The 24268-nt window shown below is 41.8% G+C and overlaps 1 protein-coding gene across 1 annotated transcript in view; it reads right to left on the bottom strand.

Moving 5' to 3' along the window:
- Positions 1-1431: 1431 nt before the first annotated feature.
- The window catches only part of nbeal1 (neurobeachin-like 1), a 49225-nt gene continuing 26388 nt past the window's right edge, over positions 1432-24268 (bottom strand). Inside the window, exons 18-55 of the mRNA XM_040142094.1 lie at positions 24124-24209; positions 23735-23824; positions 23436-23613; positions 23162-23295; positions 21478-21637; positions 21237-21339; positions 20985-21144; positions 19615-19773; positions 19130-19289; positions 18537-18625; positions 16718-17323; positions 15277-15452; positions 14873-15161; positions 14438-14746; positions 14192-14341; positions 13905-14062; positions 13558-13682; positions 11964-12090; positions 11703-11851; positions 11478-11611; positions 11180-11281; positions 10037-10132; positions 9822-9946; positions 9525-9665; positions 9174-9304; positions 8411-8520; positions 7863-7980; positions 7399-7496; positions 7147-7263; positions 6867-6956; positions 6593-6702; positions 6262-6434; positions 5858-5952; positions 5497-5613; positions 4493-4654; positions 3895-4043; positions 3566-3701; positions 1432-2515 (exon numbers count right to left, since the gene is read on the bottom strand). Of these exons, the coding sequence (XP_039998028.1) occupies positions 2411-2515; positions 3566-3701; positions 3895-4043; positions 4493-4654; positions 5497-5613; positions 5858-5952; positions 6262-6434; positions 6593-6702; positions 6867-6956; positions 7147-7263; positions 7399-7496; positions 7863-7980; positions 8411-8520; positions 9174-9304; positions 9525-9665; positions 9822-9946; positions 10037-10132; positions 11180-11281; positions 11478-11611; positions 11703-11851; positions 11964-12090; positions 13558-13682; positions 13905-14062; positions 14192-14341; positions 14438-14746; positions 14873-15161; positions 15277-15452; positions 16718-17323; positions 18537-18625; positions 19130-19289; positions 19615-19773; positions 20985-21144; positions 21237-21339; positions 21478-21637; positions 23162-23295; positions 23436-23613; positions 23735-23824; positions 24124-24209 (5717 nt within the window). The 3' untranslated portion in view covers positions 1432-2410. The remainder of the gene's footprint in view (positions 2516-3565; positions 3702-3894; positions 4044-4492; positions 4655-5496; positions 5614-5857; positions 5953-6261; positions 6435-6592; positions 6703-6866; positions 6957-7146; positions 7264-7398; positions 7497-7862; positions 7981-8410; positions 8521-9173; positions 9305-9524; positions 9666-9821; positions 9947-10036; positions 10133-11179; positions 11282-11477; positions 11612-11702; positions 11852-11963; positions 12091-13557; positions 13683-13904; positions 14063-14191; positions 14342-14437; positions 14747-14872; positions 15162-15276; positions 15453-16717; positions 17324-18536; positions 18626-19129; positions 19290-19614; positions 19774-20984; positions 21145-21236; positions 21340-21477; positions 21638-23161; positions 23296-23435; positions 23614-23734; positions 23825-24123; positions 24210-24268) is intronic.

Raw genomic sequence — 24268 nt, 5'->3', positions numbered from 1 at the left:
CTGAGACACAAAATAGTACTTTTTGATTTTGCTTTGAAGTCCTATATTCTTGGTTCCCGTTGAAACTGTGGAGGTTAAACTTGTGGAATGCTGCTTTCATTTGATTTACGGGGATCATAAGCTCCAGTAATGAGAAAAAAAACCTAGCTTTGTGTTAACACCACACTGAGATAAAGGCACTCCGTTTGTTGCAGTCGTGGAACAACTCAAACAGTGGTCTTTAGTCTGAATGACAAATGTGGATGAATCAAAGAAAAAACTACACCTTTCAACCGTACCTTTCACAGAAATCTCTTAAAGAAAGACAGATTGATCTTTGCACTACACTTTGCGACTTTGTGATATTTAAATAAAAACTAAATACAAAATCACAGTGAAAAAAAAAAAAAAAAAACAACAACTAAGAGCGAGAGAACCACTAGAAAAAAACCCTGTGTCCAATGCCGAACCCATTAGTGAGCCAAAACAATCGGGCTGCCATGGTTCACACAATCAGAGACACCAAATCAACATGTACAATGAAATCAAGAATTTGGCTTAAAAAATAAACACATACATCATTAGCATGTCCTCACACACATACACTCAGACACACACAAAAGTATGGTGCAAAAATATGAATCACAGTCTCATCCACAGAAGCTTCTTACTCTGGCTTTTTTTTTTTTGTGATTCTGATCTTACAGAGTAAAGAAATCCCATTCACACACACGAACAACACGTCTCCCAAGCGACCTACACAAGGCATGCAAACGTTCTTGATGCCCCAGAAAAGAAAAACCTCGTCTGAAATCAGTCACTTCACAATGAGCAGGAAGGAGAATGAGACGTAAAAATAACAAAGGGATGATATTGGAAGCAATGATGAAAGCTAAAGGCAGCTGGGGGAAAGGGGAGGGGAGTTAGGGTACATTTATTATCCCAGTTAAGATATAGGAAGACTGGAGATACAGTAGCGGGCTTGTTGAGCAACCGATGTGGAAAAAACAGGAAGAAAGCATCAACAGGCACCTGACGAAGGAGCTGTATTGCTCTTAACACTGACATCTCATAAAGCCCTTGAGGTTTTTCTTCTTTCTCCTTCTTTTACAGGTGTCGAAACAGTCAGAAGTGTTTAAAATATGCCATACTGGAGAGACAAAGTAAGACTAAAAAACTGCTACTTTTACTTATAAATAAACAAACATGGATTCAAGTAACTTAAAAACATTCGATGAAGCACGAGAGATAAGTGAAGCTGTTTTCTCTGTACTGCTTTGATAAATCTTCACATGGAAGCTTGTTGTGTTTAAGAATGTAGCGTTTCACCTGTAGTGTAGTGATTTTTTTTTGTATACAAAACTATCTTAAGTGATATGCTAACATTAAAGAGAGATGCTGTCTTCTGCTGTTTTGTTTCTCAAACAAAACAAGTCAGCTATATCTAAACATTTAAAAAAAAAAAAAAATTAAATTAAAAAAAAGACTTCTCCATCACCGTGTCGCTACCTAGTCTCAAAATAATGTGCATACGAACAGATGCCAAGTTGCTGGGCACATGCATAAATTTGTCAAAAAACAAAAAGAAAAACCACAACCAACAACAACAACAAAGAAATGCACAATTTAAAAAAAAAAGAAAGGAAAAAAAACCCAACAGATTAAAATCACAAACACACACACACATATAAAAATACATGGCAAAGGCAGAAAGTTTGGTCTTATGAGAGATGGAGCCGTCTTACTGCATAAGGCTGCTGTGCGGCAGCTTTGAGGCAACCATGAAAAGTATCGGCCTACAGAGCACAGGCCCGCCTGTCTGCATCGGAGGCAAACTAAGGGGGGACGAAAAGGCCACTTGAAACTATATTTTGAGATAGAGCATGGTTATACACTATGCACTCACGCACACGCACAAACAAACAAACATACGGGAGAGCAGTTAGCTGACCGATCCTGTCAAATTTTAGCTGAGCGGGTCGGAGAATACACAGTGCCTATGTGGACACACACTCCTGCTGGAGAAACAATAGCGTGTAGGTTGATGTCAATGTAATGATGACCAGCTGAGAAGTGAAGAGAGAAGTCAGGGAGTGGTGGGTAGTGGTGTGGTGGTGCCGAGGCTGTCGCTAGTTCTGGATTTGAACCACGGCGCCAGCGCCGCACGGTCAATCCAAAGCGGGAATGCACGCAAAGAAAACATCAACAGACGCATACATGTGCAGACGTGATATTTGATGCTCTAGCACCGCAAAACAGCTGCCCACCACCCATGAAACTGTGGAAAGGTGCTGGAGGAACTGAAGGGAGCTCCTAAGGAGAGAATGAGGCAACCTGTTTGGTGGCTGATAAGTATGGAGCAAACCAAGTGACAGGAATGTAGAATGTGCGTGGAGGGGGGAAGGGTTTGGGGCTCGGGGACTGGGATGGGTCAGTTGTGGTCGTGCTGGGTGTTGTAGACCGTCTCCCCCGAAGAGATCTGGGTCAGCCTCTTGCTGGAGCCCCACAGCTTCCGTGTGATCTGGCCCGAACGCATCTGAGAAGAATGGAGGAAGAGGAGTGGGAGGAATTTGGGGGGGGGGTGAAGTCAAAGGAAAAAAAGGAGAGGGGGAAAAAAGGAGGAGGGATATGATTCATGAGTGACTGATTAGTTCATTGGAGTTTGACTGACTTGTGTGGCACAAAAGAAAAAAATCAAAGCTTGATTCACTTTGGTGTGAGTCAACTTCACAGAAAAGATGAAATGGTGCAATCAGTCAGGTCAGACTATTCAAAGGGGGACTTGCTTGTGAACGTCCTACATCTACATCAACTTACTATTTACATCATCAAAACATTAAAGTCTATCTTGGCGCGAGATTATTAGTTTGCATTATTAGATTGGAGCTACACTCTTAATATGGCTTGGGTTTGCAAAAGCGTTAATTAGTGTTAAGTTTGTTTCACAGCATATTTGTTATAGTCCGTAGAGCACACTCAAACACATTACATAATGACACTTCAGGTAAACAGCATGGGAGGGAGTTAATCCCAGGTCAATGGCCAAATCAAGTCAAATATTGCACAGAAAAAAAAAACTGAATGAGGTAAGCACCACAAGTTGTTTTCATATCCCAGTTGTGGTTCTAGTAGCGACTGTGTCTGGTCAGCGGTGTGCTGAAGGAATGTGTTAAATCTGTGTGGCTCTGATGTAAATGTTTGTGTGTGTGTGTTAGTGGTGGTTAGGTAAGGGAAGAGTGAAGTCAAATGGCTGACTGTGGGTGACAACCCTCCCTGAGAGAAAGAAAGGGGACTGTGGGGTAAAAGGTCTTTGAGGACACTGAGGCCGAGCATTGCAACGTGGTGGATATGTGCAGCAGCTTTGTCTGTGTGTTTATGCGTCTGAACTACAGCAAGGGAAGGGGAGAGGAAGGGACTAGAGCTGCTTGGGTTTCTGGGAGCTGGAAGTGGGGCTGAACATCAGCTGGTCGCGCTGGTGCAGCAGGCGGGTTGGCGAGCGAGCGCGAAGCGGGGCCAGCAGGGGGGAGGCCATGAGCGGCGATCCCTCCAGGCTCTGAGCGATGTAGTTCCTCAGCGAGTTCTTTACCTCCGCCGGCTTGCCCACGCCCACGATGATCAGCTTGCCGTCCTCCAGGCCCAACAGCACGTGGCTCTGCTCCTTGGTGACCGAGACGCAACGCACCGGCACCCGCATGGCCATGGGCTCCGAACACAGAGATAGACTGGACAAGAGGAGCAAAGTACGGGTTAATGTCTACAGTGTCTCCATGCATGCAGACTGGGGTTGGACTAAAATCTGAAATCCATTCTGAACTCCTAATAACACTGAGCACATGGACAGCTGCCAATGTGAAAAATGGGTCTGATGACAAATTCTGACTTTGCTCCTGCACAAATACGTGTTCTGGAGTTTACCTGTAGAGGTCTCGGATGGACAGGTATCCCTGCTGACTGCCGATGACCACATACTCCCCAGAAACACACATGTCAGTCACCTGCTCCTTCAGAGGCTCGCTGCAGAGGTGCTTTCCATTTACAGAGTAAAGATGAAGGGCGTTTTTATCCTGGGAAGAGGAAAAAAAAACCAAACAAACAAAAGACACACATTTCTAATGAATATTTTGTACAAAAAGTTAATCTTAACCTGCTTTATCAATCAGGGTTGGCCAATCAGATTCCAGGGGGGCCTGACGTTCGGAAATTGTCAGTATTGGGCTTCACAAACTAATACTCGAAAGGCTGCAGCTTTAGTCCAGCCAGTAATTAAAAGTGTAGCAGAATTTGAACGGGAAACTTTCAGGAGGAAAAAAAAACAACAAAACAACTACAATAGAAAGAAAAATTTGTCGTGTTTCTCGGGAGCTTGTCTTTCACACAACTCTGATCAACCCCCACATTAAGTCTGAAGAAGTGAGATCCAGCCTTCTTTCCCACAAATCCCACATTTTCCCGGATTCCTCTCTTTTCATTATTTCAGTGTACTGTGTGTGTGTGGAAAATACAGTGCCGGCACCTTGAGTGTTGCTTTGCCCTCGAGGCAGGTGTGGACTAGCAGGTGACCCTCCCAGGACACGGCCAGGTGGAGGATGGACAGTGGCAGGGAGCTGTCACAGGGCGGTCGTAAGCAACGCATATACTGACCCCGACGCACTGTGTGGATGATCACTGTGCCATCCTGCGGCACGGACAGTGGGATACACATTTACTATCACACACACTGTTTCATTCATTTACATTTTCATGGTGGAAATGAGAAAAACTCCTTCTAATACCTATAAATAGTTCGATTTCCCTTTTGACAGCGCTCCACCTAACAAACTGGGTTCTCTACTTTTTATGTTGGAACTTTTGGATTAAACCATATCCAAGATCAGCAAACGAAAATTACACAAAGACTGCATTGCCAGTGTTCCCTCTTTAAATTTATATCAATTACTTATTTACTTGAAAAACCTGTTAATTTGTCAGACGAGGGATTTAGGGCTCTAACGTTTTTAATCAAATAATGTCAGACCTGAACGTAAAGCATACTTCTAACATGAAAAGAAGTTGAGTCAGTACTAAAAGTTTCTACTTTTTCCCGATATATCAAGTGAATTCTGATTGATGGTGTATTTATGATAGCTACTTTCCGAAAATCCAGAGCTTTAACTGCAAGATCACTGTTATTTCAATTCCAAAACAATGAAAGCCACTAAGCTCCAAACATTATAACAATGTTTAAAACCTTACAGATCTCTCTGCCTTCAAAGACCCAGAATTACACAAATGCAGGCCACTGACTTTCAGTCTAAACCCTATTTTCCAGCTCATTAACTCAGCATGTGATTGAATACAAAACACATATAATCTACGTCATGGCACCATCATTGTTTCACTCTCAGAATTAAAACTTATATTTGGAGACCAATTTATCAATGGGCAAAAGAAACACAACATAGCCATTGATTAAAAAAAAATAAAATAAAAAAAAATCAGTGGTGAACTCCCAGGAGTGTGTGTGTTATGTGCTCTTACCCGTGACCCAGACACAGCCATATCAAGCTCTGTGCTGATACTGACACTAACCACCTCATCTATGTGTCCATACAACACCTGAACCGGCTTGGGATGGAGACCCACAGGAGCTCCACCCTGCAAGTAGGGCATGATTAGGCATGTTAAAAGATTTATAAATATATTTTTATCAATTAACTGCTAAGAATAAAACCCACAATTGAATACTGGCCCTTTACTTTGAAAATATCAACTGAGTGACATTCTCCATTATGTAATTATTCAAGGCTCCTCAGTTTTACAGCTGAAGAGTCGATAATGCATTTTAAAAACCTATGTCACTATGTTTCTTTGACTATCAGTGAGCCCTAGGTGTCCTCACCTGCTGCAGAACCTGCCACACCATGCAGGTTGTGTCTCTGGAGCCGGAGATCAGGTGAATGCCACAGTGGTCTGTTGACAAACATGTCACAATGTCTGGAGGAGAGATGAACAAAAGCCTCTGATTAGTACAGGATGTACAGATATAAAGAGGGAAAAATATATGAAAAACTTAACTCAAACTGTGTGTTTTTAAATCAGTCTTCCAGTACAACCACAGCTTTCCAAACATACCAAAAAATTGAACCTAGAACCCCTCCCACAGTTTTTGACCTGAAAGGAAGGGCTCATTATTTTGAATACGGACCTATATTAAGTACTTATTTACTTAAATATTATGATCTTATCTTAGCTGGCCTGTTGTTTTAAGATGTGACACAAATCAAGATGCAGGCTTTTCTTTACCCATGTGTCGGATATGCTGTCCAACAGTCTTGCCCTTGACCAGGGAGGTGACCCGGAGGCTGTTGTCCCAATGGCCACCGCTGAAGAGCAACTTGCCATCATGGGAGACCACAAACAGCCCCGCTGTTACCTCTACACCGGGGGCGAAGGGTCCTGACAGAAAACGCTGGGTCCTGGATGAAGATGGTGAGAATAGCGGGTGGGAGAACTTAGACACATTTTTCACCACAAAAGATTCTGGTAAAGGCAGCATTACAGTGTTTTCCTGCAGGCACCACAGAGCTATTTCCTGTAAATGTACTGTATTTGCATGTTTTGTGCATGTTCTCACTTGGTGCTGGACACTGTGGGGTCCTTAATGAAGGTGAAGTAGTTGGAGATATTCTTGTTGTAAGGCAGCCACCCATGGGTCCCAACAAGGCAGTTCTGACTCACCGTCACCTGGAGACAGCGCAAACACCATGAAGACATCAACCCAGTCTATCGTCTCCCCTTCATCCATTCATTTCATTTATAATTTTTACATCTTAAACGAGTAGAAAAAATATGAAACAACTCTGTAACCTTAATGATAATAATATATTATTATCAGCATCACGGCTCACCATAGTGTCGGGGCTCCCTTGGCTGATGAAAGAATGGGACTGATTCTTTGGCACCACGGCCTTAACCAGCGGCACGTTGTCACTGATCCCCTGCAACATGAGGGGAGAGAGAACTGAACTCAAGGTTGTAATAGAGGGATCTTTTCTTGAAAAATGTGCAGGAATTATTTGAGTCAAAATATTCCTGACTGTTGTTTTGTTTTAGTTTACCAGCTCTCGATTAGTTATGTAACTGCTTTGATTTCCATTCACGAGTAAATAAGCAGGAGAGAGATCGAACCTCAACAAAGAAGGACTTGAGGTCACTGAGGTGTTCGAACATGCTGAGAGGACATGAGTCCAGCTGAGCTTTCCTCTTCTCCACTTCCTCTTGAGACAGACGCACTGGATGCGGCTCCTAAATACAAATAGATATTAAAGACTAAATCAGAATTACGAATACAGCCACAGAACTTCATTACCTCAAGTAACAGCAGTCTTTTGTTTATTTATATTAAAGTAAAATACTTTCATGTATCTTTTGTGTCTGTACCTTGAGGAGCTGGCAGGGTGTCTGTCCAAAGTTGCTGATCATGCCTTCCAGGGCCTTCCGCTCCTTTTCATCAGTGAGGGCATCCAGATCCACTGCCCCTGCAACACCACAAACCTACACTTACAACTCACAAAGGCAATGGTTTGACCTGAATTGTTGCACAATGCTTGCACTTGCGTGTCTCAACAAACAGTCTTTCTAGACTTAGAGTAAGAGTTAAAATCAATTATGTCTAGTTTCTTGACTTTTTCCTTTAGAAACAAACAGTAACATCTAGGTAATTGCCACAGGTTTGTTTATTTTACGGTTATTACAATACAGTTTAGAAAAATTAAAACCAAATAAATACACGTTTGCACGTACATACAATATGTCTGCATATGACAAAAAAAATGTGGGGGATTGAGGGAATTAGAAATCCATAATGTGACATGACAGCATGACAGCTATGGTGGATGCTCTACCCTCGTATGTGCAGTAGTAGAAGACATTGAGGGCCTCCACTGCTGCAGGGCCCCTCTGCTTGTAACCAAAGATCAGATCGATCCACTCATGAAGGTGTGCTGATACATACTCCGACTCCTAATGGAAAAAACACAGCCATTCCTCTAGCCATTCCAAAAACCTGCATAATACACAGACATGATCCACTACAAGCACATACCTGAATGTGCTTGTGCATACAGACTACATTAAAGTGCCATATATTTCAGTATATGAATGCTCCACCCAACATATGTAAATTTGGATGGTGTTTGGTTATGAGAATAGCAAAGTGTAGACAGTATAATCTCTATCTCCAGATTACCTGATGCTTCAAAGGTAAAGCATTATTTTGTCACTATGTCTCTCAAAGTCCAGATGCTATTCTGCTTTCTGGCCACCCCGCACTGATGGTAAGGTTAGTGTGAGGTTGTAATCATGGTTACCGTTTATTACAGATTAATCTTGCAAGAATGATCTCTAAGGAGCAAAGTTACACCACAGCAGTAAAACTCAAACTGCATCTCACCAGGGCTTTGCGGTGCTTGTAGATGAAGTCCTCAGGGGACTTGGCCCATTTGGGCAGAACAACATCATTCACCCTTTCTTTGGAAATCTGCAGGCGACCCAGATCAAAGGCTGAGTGACAGCAAGAGCAAATGACAAGGAAACAGAAAGAGAGAACCATGGTGAAAGGAAAAAGGGATCAGCGAGGAATTCACAACATATTTATGACCATCCTAAAAAGCTACAGGACTCTGTGTCGTTGACTTTATCCTTTCCCAAAATTTCTATTCAGGGAATAATGACAAGAATCAAGAACATTTGGCTAAAACACAGTGAAAACTGCACCACTGTAATCTTGCGTCATTCTACAAAATAGGTATATAAAAACAAACTGCATGTTCATTATACAAGTCTGGACATCTGTCTGATCACATTTAATTGCCCCCAATGTAAATATAAGTCTAATAGTATAATATTGAGCATCTGCGTGATATGTATCTGCCCTGATATAGATATATATATATAGATATATATATATATAAATATATATATATGATTTTATGATTTATTAATTTTTTTCCCTACATTTCACACTTACATTGTAAATACTTCGCTTTGAGGAAACCTGCATTTTTCTTAGTAAAAAACTTGAACTGCCTGAAAGCAGCAAGCTTTTTGCTCTGCACTAAGAAAACATATCCTGAATCACAACTTTGACAGAAATGGCTGATAGTTATTCATATAATATCTGAAATGATTTGAAAAGGATTTGATTCAATCTTCACCATTTTGGTTCTCTAGGAATTCTGGGAAGTAGAAGAACTCTGGGATGAGTTCCTTGACGTCGTTCGGATTGTCCATAAGGGTCTGCCATGTCGCTGGGATAGAGTGGAACTGGCGGTCCGCACAGTCGAACCTGAACCAAGGCAGGATAGTATGACGGAGGATCTATAATGAACACTAGAAGCAGCAGCTATGTGCAGGCACATACATGTCTAAAGGGCAAACTTCCTCAAGTGGATGTATGATTACTGTCACTATCAGCAGTGCTGATAAATTGAGAGAAAGAGGCGGAGGGGTAGCTGTAATGCAGGGAAGACATTGCTGGTGATGGCTGATTGAACCGGCCTCCTTACCGTCCACTCTGCAGTTGGATGTGCAGGGAGGTGAAAGGCTCCACTCTAATCAGGTAGTGCATCACCCCAGCAGCGTTTGAGTAATGGGTGCCATAATGGAACCTGTCGATGGTGCCTGTTGGGTCCTCAAAACTTTCATATCTGATGGACACATTCAAAAGGTTAACTTGAGCCAAAGGGACTGTGCTCATTGAGCAACGTAGCTTCCTCTAGCTGCTGACAAATTTCCTTATTATCTATAGAACTTTTGGATGATAACTCAAGATTAGAACTGAAATATGGATGGATGAAACATACTTCTCTCTAACAGCCTTGGCATTGCGTTCATTAAGCACCGCCACTGGCTTTGACAGGTCCCTGAATACCCGAGGATCAGACAGGTCCAGCTCCTCTGAAGTGTAGTCAGCTAGAATCCAGGGAAACTGGTAACAAAAACACAACAAATTAGCTCAAAGATTCACATTCACCCAATCTCCACAGTTGCAAAGTAATGTATTCAGTGAGGAACGTACCACTGGGTACTGAGCCAGGTCATTGTACGTTCTGCCTGCAATTGTGTTGAGTTGCATCAAGTAGTCAAAGTTGGAAATCTCCCGGTTCACCCATTTCTGTGTGATGAAGATATGCAAGAGTAAAATATTCATAGCTTATTTCTCATTTCTTAGCTTAACACAAAACATAACAAAATGATAGCAGCACACAATCCAAAAGGAGGGGGGAAAAAAGGAAAAGGTTAATGTATGACACTAACTTTGTACAGTTCGTAGGGCTGTGATAGATTTATTTCCCTTTATGAAAACTATCTAACAGGGCAGTTAACCAGTCATCAAACAAAAGTCCTCCTTGGTCACATACTCCACTGGGTGACAATACACCGACACCAGCAATATTTGACATTCAGTGCACAGAGGGAGAGGAATTCATCAGTTTTGTTCTAATGTTCATAATCAGTCCTGTGAAAGTCTTTTAGCAGGTGTAAGTATCGTTCGAACAAAAAGCTGATTTAAGTTCTTTTCAATTTAGAAGAAAGATTCTTTTAATTGATAAACAACCCAGTGTAACACCATTGGGAATCACTCTTCTGGTTACTACAATTATATTAAAATTGTGATCCCATTCCAAACATTAGCTAAAGGCAGAACCTTGCTTTGAATACTTTATTTATAATAGATGCAATCTGTGCATATACCTACAAAAAAGAGACTGGGAAGCCATATTGAATTTGAAGCTGTTGAAAAGAAATTATTTGTTCGTTGAAAATGGCAGACTGTGGATGCCACAAATTTCTAAACTTTCTAAACTAAAAGGGGTACTTTTAGATGGAACGGGATGGAAGAGAAAGCCCATCCAACCCTTTATTTTACCTCAAAACCCGATGGCATCGTTTGCATTTTTGTGTGTAATATACTGTACTTGCTAACAACCCTATATTCTCCAAAAAGAGAGGAAGAAAGAGGACTGACTAGAGTCAGAGATCAGACGTTATTTTCTAGTCAACTCCTACTCAGTGAAGCCATATATTTCATTAAATTATATGTTAGGAGACTGTTTGAGATATATATATATATATATATATATATATATATAAATAAATATTAATAATTGATAGTGACACCTCTACATCATTGTTTCCTGTCCCAGTCCTGTGTCCTGACCTGCGTGAGTCCAGAGGCTTTGAGTAGCTCCTGCGGTGAGCGGGTTCCATAAAGGCTGAGAGATCTCAGCAGCAACATGCGGCTATAGACCTTGTTCCTCGCCTGTTTAGATAAGAAATAACAATGTTGGATACAGCATTAGCCTCCTACTATTTAAAAGGCCAGAGTGGATCAAAATTTCTTCTAGAATTTTAGAGCTTTAGTCAATACTTATCTACTTACTTATTTATTTACCGATCATTACACATACACTAATATTATCCAGTTTTGTGGACAAATTAATTTTGTGGCTCATCACCTCTTTCTTGAAGTTGAGGAAGTAATTTGTCTGGTCGATGAGGAAGATCTCCAGAGCAGAGCGACGCAGGTTATATCGTCGCAGGTGGACCTCTCGGATCTGAGAGAGGGGCCATTTGAAGTCATGGCCAACTCCTTCAAGAAAAAAGCAGACAGTTTGTGTAAGTAAAAGTTTAATAATGTTTTTCCCGTGTTTTCTCATCCACCTCTCTGACTGTCTCCTCACCTTCCTCTTTCTCCTGGCTGCTGTCGTAGAAGTAGATGTGCTGGGTGGTGAGTTCTAGGCGGCCCGGCACCACGTCCACCACCGTCACCAACTCACAGTCCTCCCACAGCACCAGTTTCTCCTTCTGGCCTGCTTCCTCTGCCTCAGCCCTGCAGGACACCAAGAGGGAATGGGAATGTTACAAAATATCTCAATAATTCTTGGCTTAGTATCTGTCACGTGAACTTGGCTGTTATGTGGTTGTTGTATACGGTGACTGACTGGTTGCTGGCAGCAGCAGGGTCATCCTCCGGCAGCTCCAGGATGTCGTCTTCCAGGTCACTGACTTTGACCTGCTTCACAGCCTCCAGCAGCAGAGACTCTGGGTTTACACGCTGATGATGGACACCTGAGCAGAGCAGGAGAGACAAATGGGGATTAAAAACTAAAAAGGGGCATCCAGAGGTGGTGCACCGGTTAATATCAGATGGCAATACAATAAATTAACTTTTTGACACGCTTGTCAAGGGCTGACAAACTACAAAAACATACCCACCAGGAACATAACACTCTAATTTTCCTTCAGCTCAGTTCGGTGTTTTTGTGTCATAAACAGAAGATTTACAGTTTTAAACTTTCTCATTCACATCACTCATGTGGATCAATTCTTTAGTACAGGTCAGTTAAAGCTGACTGTTACCTGACAAAAGTAGGTTATAGAAACAGAGCTTTAGCAAAGCGGACACTGATTTGCTTTGTTTTGTTTTACTGCCACACGGTGTACGATGGACAGCAGGCACAAGGTTTTACAGAATACAAAGACTGAAAATTGTTTGTTAGGAAAATATTTCATTGCTATCAGTTCACAAGGTTACTGGCCAGTGTAATGGTAATATATTGAATCTGTTGTTGGGTCATTTAAGCATCCGCAAAACTGCTGGCTTGTGTCTGCATGTTATAAATTTAAAATTTATAGAGTGAACACAGCAAAGTGCAGACCTTTGAGGGGTATGAGAAATCCACAACTTCCAGAAAACTTAGGTAATAAAGTGAGTAACTTGTTTTAAATCCTGTAATCGTAACCAAGTCATGATGTTTAATTATAAAAAAGTTGAAAAGCTAAAGGGGAAAAGTGAAAGCAAACAGATACACAATGAACTGCATTGTACAGTATATGGCGAGTTGGGGAAATATAAGTTAGATAGAACTGAAAAATGTGTATGAATAATTTTTGGCCATCTTTCAAGAGTAGTGGTCAAAAAAGAGATCTTCTTTAATTTGCTACAGAAACCAACATGGATTTTAGTTAAAGTTAAAAGTGTTCTTGATGACTACACAAACACCAATGTGATTGGTATTATTGCGTATATAGTACATTATGAAACACTAATATCATCAAATAAAAAATAAAAATAAAAATGAAATAAAAGTCTGATTAAGTTCTGAGTCCCTTGCCTCATCCTTACATACAATTTAATGAGGAAAATATACCGAGCAGAATGGATCATCCTCCTCATAAGTAGATGGAGGGGTAGGACATAAGTTCAGCTTAAAGAGGATTTTCAAGGTCAGTCCTTCTAAATCTGTTTATCAAGGGTAGGCTGGATGAGTGTGCTCATGACACACTGTACACACACTAATCCTTATATTATAATCAATGGAGAAAGTACTTTTTGCTGCTACAGAGAGCCACCTATTGGCAAAGTTGTCAAGTGCAGGTTTCTATTCAATTATTCAATATTCAATATTCAAGCATGCACTTCTTTAAAGAGATAGTGAAACTGTGCCAGGTTGTAGGTCTACACTCACACCAAGAGTCAAATGATCTACAAGGAAAGCCGAGCCCAAAGCCCATACATAGGCAATGTTGTCTTACCTAGGTTGTCTCTCAGAGCGCTGGCCTCTCGGTGAGGGTCAAAGTTGTAATTACGGACTAGCTTCAACCTCATGCGGGAGTAGTTCTCAGCACTGGACACCCTCCAGTGCATCTCATCCTGCTGCCTGTTAGAAACAGATACAAAATATGCCTATAATACTCCAACAGCCAGCCATTATTTATGTCTGTACATGTCATATTAAATAAATTATATTTACAGACTTTAACTTCTTGCTATTTGTTTTAATTTTCCTACCACTGCTGCTGTAATTGTTTCCATGTTATCATAGCGAGTAAATACTAATAAGGCAAGAAATGCAGATAAGGATAGGAGTTAAAATCAGTACCTGTCAGCCCAGGGCCCTCTCTCACACACCAGACCCCGCCGTGCTGCCTTCCACTGCCTGAGGGTGGAGCTGTTCTGGCTATGCTGCTGCTTTAACATGCTGTTGTAGCGTAGGTTCTCCTGACGGCCTCGGCGTGAAAAGGGCTCCACAAATTGTTCCTGAAGGATAAAAGATGGGGGGGGGGGGGAAGCTGAGAGAGAAGCTTTGCACCAAACCAACATTACATAGGACAGAAACACAAGAAAAGAGGCTTCAATTATTATCTGTTTATTACTGATCCAACTAACCTGGAAGCGGATCTTGCTCTCGCCCCTCTCCCTCTCTCTCTTATGCAGGCTGACCATGAAAGCCTCATAGCACTCTTTCCAGTACAGAGCCATGGTCTCATGGCCTTGGCTGAAAGTTTCAATTTCATACTGCTTCATGTATGGAATAATCTGGGAAAAAAAAGATGGTAAAACATTTAGTTGCATAAAATTTGGATTTAACATAATCTAAAACAACAACAGTAACTGTGAATCTCAATCTCATACATATTTGTCGAGGTAGACGCGCCACTCAGGTGACTTGCAGTACAGCTGGAAGTCCTCAAAGAAGGACGGGCTGCCATTGGTGTCAGGGAGCTGGGGGAGGTGCAACTCCATGTAGAGGAGGCGGTGGACTTTGGAAAGCAGCGTTCGCAGCAGAGGAACCAGGAAGGAGTAGGTCTCCTCCATTTCCTCCTGGATTGATCGTCGCAGGATGCATTCCACCTTCCCTAGCAGGTAGCAGGCCTCGTCCTGGCTGGACACCTCCTTGGTCTGCAGGATGCCATTGAGCTTGGCAGTGGCCATGGCACACACCTGGGACACAGGTAAATCATGAATTTGCATAGATGTGCAAATTTTTTTTTTTTAAAAGCCACAAAAAATACACATGCAACAGTAAGAACATGGAAGAAATGGTGGATAATGAAAAAAGAAGTTCACCTCGGGGTCCTCCTGGGCCATGAAGCCCAGCAAGAGTCTCAGTCCAACTTGGGAGAGCTGGAACCACTGGGTGCCAGCAGAGTACCACACCATGAGGCTGTCCATCAGCGTCACAGTCTCCTCTAGCACTTTCTCTGTCCAAAGCGCTGGATTGACCAGCCCCTCCGCCTGCAGGAAGTCTTGTACCATGTGAAGCAAACGCACTGCGTTCTCCGTATGTTGTGGCAACGTGGCGGCTGATGACTCGCGGTTATCACTCACTGCCCATTCCAACATACGCTCCATTAGACTGGAGAAAAAAAGAGAGAACACAGAGACCATTGGATGCTGCTAGCAAGCCTGTCTCTGGAAGCATTCAGCCTATACTACGTCCATTACTGTCTGCGGTCTAATAGACTGCTGACCTGAGTTTGATTTGGTCGACAGGAAGCAGCAGCTCATTGGCTGTTCCCAGTTTGGTGAGACCTGAGAAGACCTGGCCGCGCTCCAGCCACGCCGAGTCATCTGAACCCTCTACGCCTCGCCACATCACACACAGCACTATCTCCAGCAGCATGCTGCACAGCTCCTCCTCTGCCCGCTGGGGGGCGACACCGCACCAAGACACAGAAAAAGAGAAAAGTGAGGGTTATCATTAGAATAGATTAGATTAAATTAAACTTTAAGGATTCCTATGCTGTATAACTAGTTTTGGGTAATGGGATGTAGCAAAGAAAAAAACACATTAATAAGAAGATGACACATGTAATGCCACTAACATTAAGGACCATCTTAAAGTTATCTACTGTGTGAGCGGATGCTCTTGTTTCTGTGCTTAATGCCTTCTAGTACTTCTCAAAGCTGTATGACAGCCTGAATTTCAGTACGATCCCCCTTTAATATGTCTTTTGATATAAACTACTCTTTCATTAATGTGGATGATGGGACATTTACATATTGGCTCACTTTATACTGCCAGCCAGATCAAAACTTGTTGACAGATTCCTAAAACTAGTGCTTTAAAAAGGACACATTTGATGCTGTAACTGCCCTCCAGTGACATACTAAAATGAGGAAAAGAGCGATGAAAGTCAGAGCACTGACATGTCACCCACTGAATCAGAAGCTCTTGCTGTTTAGACATCCTCGGGGTACAATCTACCATATGATGTACAGACACCAGAGATTCTTATCACCTGCTTGCTGCTAGGGGCTTTATAAGAAACTATATTACGGTTTATTGTAGGTGATATTGCCCTTCTGAAATTCCTACTTCAACCAGGAAAATTTTTTTGAAAACTATTAAAAACAAACAGAGAGCCACACTGTTTCCTATATTATGATGAACAATGTTTATTTTGAGTCGATCCCAGATACACCATCCTTCTGCTGTAAATACTGACTACAGCACCACATGTGCAGCTGAAAATAGTCGGCAACAAATGCACTATTTACTCCTGTCTGAGTAATGCCTGCTAAAAACTACTGTGCCTGTTAAAAAAGACAACTATATATTTTATAATTTATATTTAAGATTTATGTCTTCACCAGAATCTAGTGGCCTTGAAGCCACAGAGTGTAGCAGACAGGGCAGGCATGTCATTAAGTATTGAGAGACGGACTAACTAGTAGTTAGTTTTGGTTTTTTCATGATATTTGTTGACAAAAATAAAACAGAATATTGCAAACCTTGTCCTTTAATAAACTATGGTTATAAACAACTATGTGATGACAAAACTCGCTCCCCTAACTCACCCTTCCTCTTGAGTTATCTCAGCAAGATGAAACGGATCTGAAAAGGATCTCATCTGGTCAAAAGACCAGTCCTAAAGCTGTCTGCCAAATCCATGGGATCCCCCATCTCACCTCAGCATTGTTGAAGGATTCCCCCAGTGAGATGTTGTCACTGAAGAGGAAGCTGTCTTCAGTCAGGGAGGAAGTTGCATCTCGATCCCCAGAGCTTCCTGGGAAAGGCTTTGAAGCCTCCAGTGGTGACGGAGTGCTGGGCATGCTCCCGGGTGTTTGGCTGCCACTCTCTGCACCCTCGTAGGCCTGCAAGTGAGACAGATCCAGCGTCAGGCCGCCAGATTTCCCCACAACCCAGGGCTTGACGTGGAGTTGTGGCTCAGTGGAGGCAGAGGAAGATGGCGTGTCCAGCAGCGAGATAACGTCGCCGTTCTCCAGGCTGTCCACAGAGCGCGTGTCACCTATGCTGAGCCGGTCATCTTCTAGCCGGTCCAGGCGGCCGGCGCTGCCTGCCCGTGCCCTCTTCTCCAACGGCAGTTCCAGGCGGTGCGTGCTGCTGCCACTGGGCCGACTCAGGTCCAGGCTGCAGGTGCTGACAGTGTCAGCACTCCGCAGCAGCAAGGACCCTTCACCCCGCAGGTATAGCCGCATGAGGGTGTCCTGCCAACATTGCTGCTTGGAGATCTGGACGGCAGCATCCTGTTGGGACTGTAACAGCTGGTACACCTAAGGATAGAAGAGGAGAGGTACTAAACTTTAATGAACCTGCAGGAGAACTGAATCTTGTAACATTAAAAGGTAAAAGATGAAAAAGAAAAACAATCTTAACAATCTAAACGAAAACTCTAACTTCTAATGATGAAAAATTGTATTCACTTTTTTCCAACTGCTGGTGTTGGTTTCTAAGTGATGTACTTTGATTATTATCCTAGAAAGGTATTAGTAATGTATGAAATGTTAAAGGCATGAAACTTATGTGATTACTAGGTCATTACACCAGGATATAAGTAAATCAGTTCTAGTCAAGAGAATCAGATATATCAAAACTGACAATTACAACTGATCACGATAAAGCTATAATCATCAAGATTGTCGTGAAATCAGTACCTTTTTTCACAAAAGGCACTGAGTGTATTAAATTTGATGCATTTACAGTCTGTAATTACCTATTAATACAGTGGTTTTCATTGTTAGTGGCTGAGTCCGCCATTCCTGTACAGGATTCAAATAGCCTACATATGCCCAAGGGCCCTATCAGAGCTCTCAGAACTATATTAAGCTACTGCTAATGCAAATCCAACATTTCCTACTGCTGTTGCTTCCCATTAAAAGTATTCAACTGGAGAAAACGTACTGGGATGCGGTCACAAGAAACAGGGAATGGAATGGTAGTAGAACAAGAAGGAGTAGCCATAACGTGCTGTTGGATCAAGATCTGCAGGCAACAGCCACAGCCACAGACACAACCTCTCAACACGGTAACAACTCCTTTTACTAAACGCTACTATTGTGAGGAAAACACTTGCTTTGTGTGCAGCATGAAATCAGATAGATGTTGCTCATGACATGATGGCAGATTAAGGACTGACGACTTCTTCATTAAAACAACATGAGAGTGTTTTGGCTGTGCTGTGAACAGATACCCCAGTTACTCATCTGTTGAATTTCTGACAAGGTAGCTGCTCAACAGTGTTGGTGTTGTAATTAATCACCGTTACTACCAGTAACTAGGCGTTAAACCAAGTCAATCAGGACTGAAATCGTATGGAAAAATGAAAGTAAGTATGGTATGAGGATGAGTGGAAAACGCCAACAAAGCCTTTGACGATATATAAATTGATACCTGGAACCTCAAAGTCATTTCCTGTGTCTGCTGTTATTCAGTGTATATAATAAATATAGCGAGTATCTGCAGGTTTAATTCCAGGTGTTTGCTCACCCTCTTGCAGACGATGAGGCGCACGGTGGGTCCGGCCCGGTGAGTGAGCTGCATCAGAGACATCAGGTCCTTGTAGTTCACCACTTGATCTGTAGATTTTAGATGTACATGCACGCACTTTTATATATCTGGAACTGTATGTGTAGTATTGACTGGCACTTCCATGTCCGTGCTATTCTGTCCACTGCTTCCGACATAAAGAATGAGCTCCACTGATCTGTTCCATTGGTCAGACACGTTTTCAGCCTCTCTACAAACAGTTCAGCCTTCGGTTTCAGTGTCTTGTACTGATTGTGTTGATGGAGTTGAATTAAGGTTAATCCAGTCGTCCTCTGTTTAAAAATATCAAATAATGAGGCCGAAAAAAAATTAAACTCAAGGGGTTTATTTATTGTAGCAGGAGCTAACTGTGGAAAAGCCAGACTGACCAATGAAGAAGCCCACTGCAGCAAGTATATGTACACAAAAATTTTCAAAATCTCATTATCCTCTCTTCATTATTTGCACAAAAAAGGTTGAGGTAACAATAGTTTAACAAAAAAAGATCACCAGCGTAAACACACTTCAATCACTTAGAAAAAACAAACGCAGACCTGTGTGGAGGATCTGGTTTAGGAGACAGCGGATCAGGGTTGGAGTGATGTGAAGCTCAGAGAAGAGCAGGGACAGGCCGGCGTAACCTGACTCTCTCAGCCGCAAACGCTGCTTATTCTTCTCATAGACGCGGTCGCAGCGCAACATGCGCTCAAATAGCTGAACAGAGGTGAAGAAAAAAAAATTAAAAGCAACATTTTGATCACAACATCATTTTTGATCATTTTTATGACTAAGAATGCTCTAATAGTGTGGTATTGTGATATATCCCTGTTGAGCAAGGATTGCTTGAAAATTCGTGAATTTTCTGCAACCATCTCTTAAAGTGGTAAAGAATCCCATAACAAATCAAAACCCTTTGGGACGTTTTACTCAGTAAATGTACTGGACATATAAGCAACAAAAAGATGACAATAATTAAGTACTGGAGCTTATAATAATTGACTGTGGCAGTGTGTCCCATGTGTAGCTGGCTGTAACCCACCTTGAAGACAAGCTCTCTGAGTCGGTCTGAGTGTTTGTTATTCAGCAGGAGAGCATAGCAGGAGTCGGCCGCCCCGGGCTCAAAGAGGAGTAGGAAGAGTTGGTCCCTGGCCGGACTGCTCTGAAGAAGGCTAAGTAACAACTCCAGCAGCCCACACAGCTGCATCACACACAACCACAACTAAAATTATTTACTTTTGCATTTACAAGGTTGCTTGTTTTGACAGATTCCTACATTGTTACAGAAGATAATCATAGCCCTAAGAGTTAAAGATAAGATAAGATAAGGCCTATCATGCATGGCATGCATTATGTAATAGTGACTGATAAACACACAGTCATATCTTTAACCAAATTTGGCAAATGTAAAATATAAAAAAAACTAAACAAACACAACCAAAGATTAAGAGAATTTTTCATGGTTATGTTTTAGCATGATTCATTAAAGGTGGTATTAGAAGAGTCATTTTGATTTGATGAATCGATAAATAGTATCAGAGAGGTGGCAGATGCGTGGCAGTGAAGGAGGATCATGCGATTATAATGACCATATGTTTGCAGGGGGTGATGTAAGCTTCCACATATAGTACTGTGGTGTAAGAGGATATGCAAAGTGACAGACAACATGAAAAACAAGACAGGGCTAAAAACAGGGGGAGGGGATGGAGCTTTGGGGTCATACAGGAAAATAGTAGTGAAGTAATGAAGTAAGTAATGAGTAGTGAAGTAATGAGGTGGCTTGTTTCAGCCGAAAGCTGATGAATTAGCTTACAGAGAGGAAAATGTTGCAAATATTGCAGAGACAGAGAGCGAGAGAGAGGATGGCAAAACAGCTGCCAAGTGGGAAATGAGCTGTACAGCTTCCTGTACAGGCGTCAGTGCAGTAAGTGTCACAAAGAAACAGAAAACCCTGCAGTCAAAGGTCATCTTACTTCACAATGAAATCCTGAAATGGCAAAGGTAGTTGACATTTACCAGTTTCATAATATTTGGGTCATCTGCCAAATATACACAAATAATAACGTGACCTACTCCAAATTTCTAAGATGTTGGCGCGACACGCCTCAGAGCTGCTGACCGGCTCCCTGCAAGGCTGAAAATGAATTAACCTTTTGTTCATAGTGAATGTTGTACTCTGATCCGATTTTTTGGGGTATTCTGGTCCTTGTTGGGGACAATCTTATTAAGCTACTGTATGATTTAGCACAACAAGACAAACTGGTACGGAAAAATAATGATTTGGTGCAATTCTAATTCATATGATCGTTGGAAAAAACACTTTTCCTCTCATAAAAGACGTGTACTCAAAGAAATTTTAATTGTATTTTTGCTTTGAGCCTTTGACTATAACATCTGACCCCACCACCTCACCTGGTCCTCATCTCCGATGGCAGCAATGTATCCCAGAAGGCTGTGCATCTCCTCCTGTGACATGCCCTTGCTGATGTAGTACTTAACGAGGCCGCAGAGAGATGCCCGGATGGTACGAATGTCCTCCTCACTCAGGTCACTCTCTTTATTACTGTTCTTCCTACAGAGCAGAGCAGATGACAATGATGTTTCGTGAAAAACTTGGGAAAAAATACAATATATATGTATGAACTTTGAGATATGGAGTCTCACCCATAATAAAGGCGTACGGTGTCCAACAGAAACTGAACTCCATATTTTTTCCTGAACTGTTTCCTGTTGTCTTTGATGACGGTGGACATGTACTGGATATGACCTTTATGAGAAAAAAGCAAGGGCATATTATTGTATATTCATATAAAATATTTGACACAATTACCTTTTATCAAATTCAATGAAAATATGATTGCTGCAAGTTTTACACGTTTTCCAACATGAAAACACACAAACTCACCAATGCGTAGAGGGAAGTCTCCTTTGTTCCAGATGTTGAAATTGAACAGTAGGTGAGTGTGAAACTGCTGCAGCAGAGCCTGGTTCTTCTCATATGTCACCTGTTCTATCAGCAGCTGCATAGCAACAAGCACGCTGACATCCACATGACCCATTGGCAGCTAAACACACACAGAAAAAAAAACAAGATTGTATTTTACGACTATTAGTTCAATTACATGCACATTCACTGGCACACATTCAAAATAATGAAACACAAAGAGGGGAGAGATTACAGTAGAATACACAGGTGACATGAAAATAGGCCTTTTAAGAGACAAAGAGACACAAAAAACAGGTATTTATTATGTATAGTCCCATAAACCATGATGAAGCTTGTTAGCAAGCTAGTATAAAGCAATGTGATACCCTTAATTCTCCCAACAAACAGATAAGGAACATGTTGGAATGGGGAAACACATTAGTGGTTTATTTGGACTTTTACCATTTACAGGGTGTGGTTACTTTGCCTAGAACAACTATTAGGGTATCTAAAACATTTTCTTTTATCTGGGTCTCTGTGGAGGCTTGTACTTTGCCATGGTGTAAATGCTGATTCAGAGGTATTTCCAAGGACTCACTAAGCAAATAAATACAGAGGGTCTTGGATCAAACAAAAGATAGGAAAAGGAGAGGGGGAAGAAAAAGAGTTGAGGATTAAAGAATGAACAAACGAGGGAAACCGACAGACACAAAGGAAAAGACAAACACAGCGGCACAGAACAAACACAGACAAACCAACAGACAGGGACCAAAGCTATCTGAGGTGATTAATGTCACTGGGGGAAGTCCAGCAATATTCAAAACTCTCATACAGTACAAGTAATGTAATAAAGGGTGTAGGTGGTCCTTTTATAAAAAAATTAAATTAATTCAGTCAGATTCTTAATTCCCACGCTACAGAACCAAACTAAATCAGTTTTAATAGGGTGTGAAACAGAAGAGGCTTAAGTCCTTTTTGCATGGACTAATATCATGTGGAGACCTTGTGTACTTAATGCAATTTGTGAAAAGCACTCCATTGGTAGAAATGGCCAGAAAATGCTTGTAAAACATCCTTCTAGATCTCCATTTTTTTAAATAAATACAGGAAATTGGGAACCACACATCTGAAGAATGGAGAAAATATACTCAAACATATTAAAGCCAAAACTGAAATTGTATTAGTGTGACTCATACAGGATTGGCATTATCTGGAGACGCCTGCTGTCACCAAGCTTGCACCTTGCATTGGTTTAAGGTCACAAAATGTAAGAAAGTTGTGGGATTTATGGTTCTGGTGTAAACAATCTATTGTGGTCCTCAAGTACAAACTGTAAATATCCTAAAAAACTCATACCAATTTGAAACATCACATCAATTTTAAGACCTCTTATACAGCAAATCTGTACTCTCCAGATATATTTAAACTGAGTGAAGTAGTGGAAGTACAGTACCAACATACCATTAGCCTAATGCCAAAATTATGGACACGTGTTTTAGCAAATGTGCTAATTTGTGTTTGAGTGAAGTAGACATAAATTAGATGATTGTCATAGAATTTGAGGAGCTCCCACGGTCTCCCCCTCTGGGCCGTTCCCATAATTCCACCCTGACACTCTTTTGCGCAATATTACTTATGTGCAAAATTAAAATTAAACAGAGACCTTCTGAAGCAGTGCTCCCAGTGTACTGACACCGTGCGAGTGAAGCAGATTCTCCTGGTTGATTGGGTGTCTCTGCAGGAAATGCTTCAGCACCAACAGGAAGGTGGCCACCAGATTTTTCTCCAGGCGAGCCTCTGAAACAGAGAATAATGATACACCTTTTCCCACATGCCTCTCAATGTATTAACACAGTGTTGCAATTTAATATTTCAGTTTAGAGTAAAGAGAAACAAGGAGAAAAAGAAATACATTTATAGGCTGTGGCAGAACAGACCTGAGGCTCTGTTGGATGGGAGAATGACCCAGTCTCCATCAGCTGGCGTTGTCACATCAGGGGCAATGAGATCTGAACCAGCTGCAGGATCACTGGCGTGATGATCAGGGGTCACCAGGGCCAACTGCTCCAGTATAGGGAATAGCACTGGCAGGCCACCCACACAGTTGATCATATCCTGCCACAGATAATACAGCAACACATAATAAAACAGAATATAAATTCATGCACTACAAGCTGAAATATTCCTGTGAGCACAGAACAGTTACACGACAGCATGAGCTGCACGCTCCTCCCACCTTGATATCCCAGTTGACGACCTTATTTCCGGTCAGGCGTCCATGCAGCATGTTTGGAGACAGATCTAGACAGATAGGGTTCCTACAAGCCTGTTGACAGAATGACCGTGTTTAGTTAAAACTTTGCAGATTTTATTAAAATAAAAAAAGACTGTGGTAACATAACCATTCATTAATTTTCATTCAATAAAGGAAATGTAGTGTTGACTACTTTAATTACAGCCCACCAAAACAAATTTCCCCACTCCTATAAAGACACAACAGGGAAAACTTGTACAACTGTCTTAAATGACCTGATACGATCCCGAGAATCACATTCACTTCACTCTCTACATGGCTGATTTGAAAGCTTTAAGAAGAGATGGCAGAAACCACAGTGGGCCAATCACCTTGGGTGAGTAGTGCAGCAGCAGTTTGGTTGAAAGGTCGCCAAGTTCTGACTCCTGGGCTTTGAATGGAGAGATGCAGTTTGGACCTGTGTAAAAAAGGAGAGTGAGAATTTAAGAGAGAGAAAGAAAGAACAACTAACATTCC

Source organism: Xiphias gladius, chromosome 13, assembly GCF_016859285.1.
Source record: "Xiphias gladius isolate SHS-SW01 ecotype Sanya breed wild chromosome 13, ASM1685928v1, whole genome shotgun sequence".
Lineage (NCBI taxonomy): Eukaryota > Metazoa > Chordata > Actinopteri > Istiophoriformes > Xiphiidae > Xiphias > Xiphias gladius.
The sequence above is the reverse complement of the archived record's forward strand: the minus strand, read 5'-3'. Positions and strand labels throughout refer to the sequence as shown.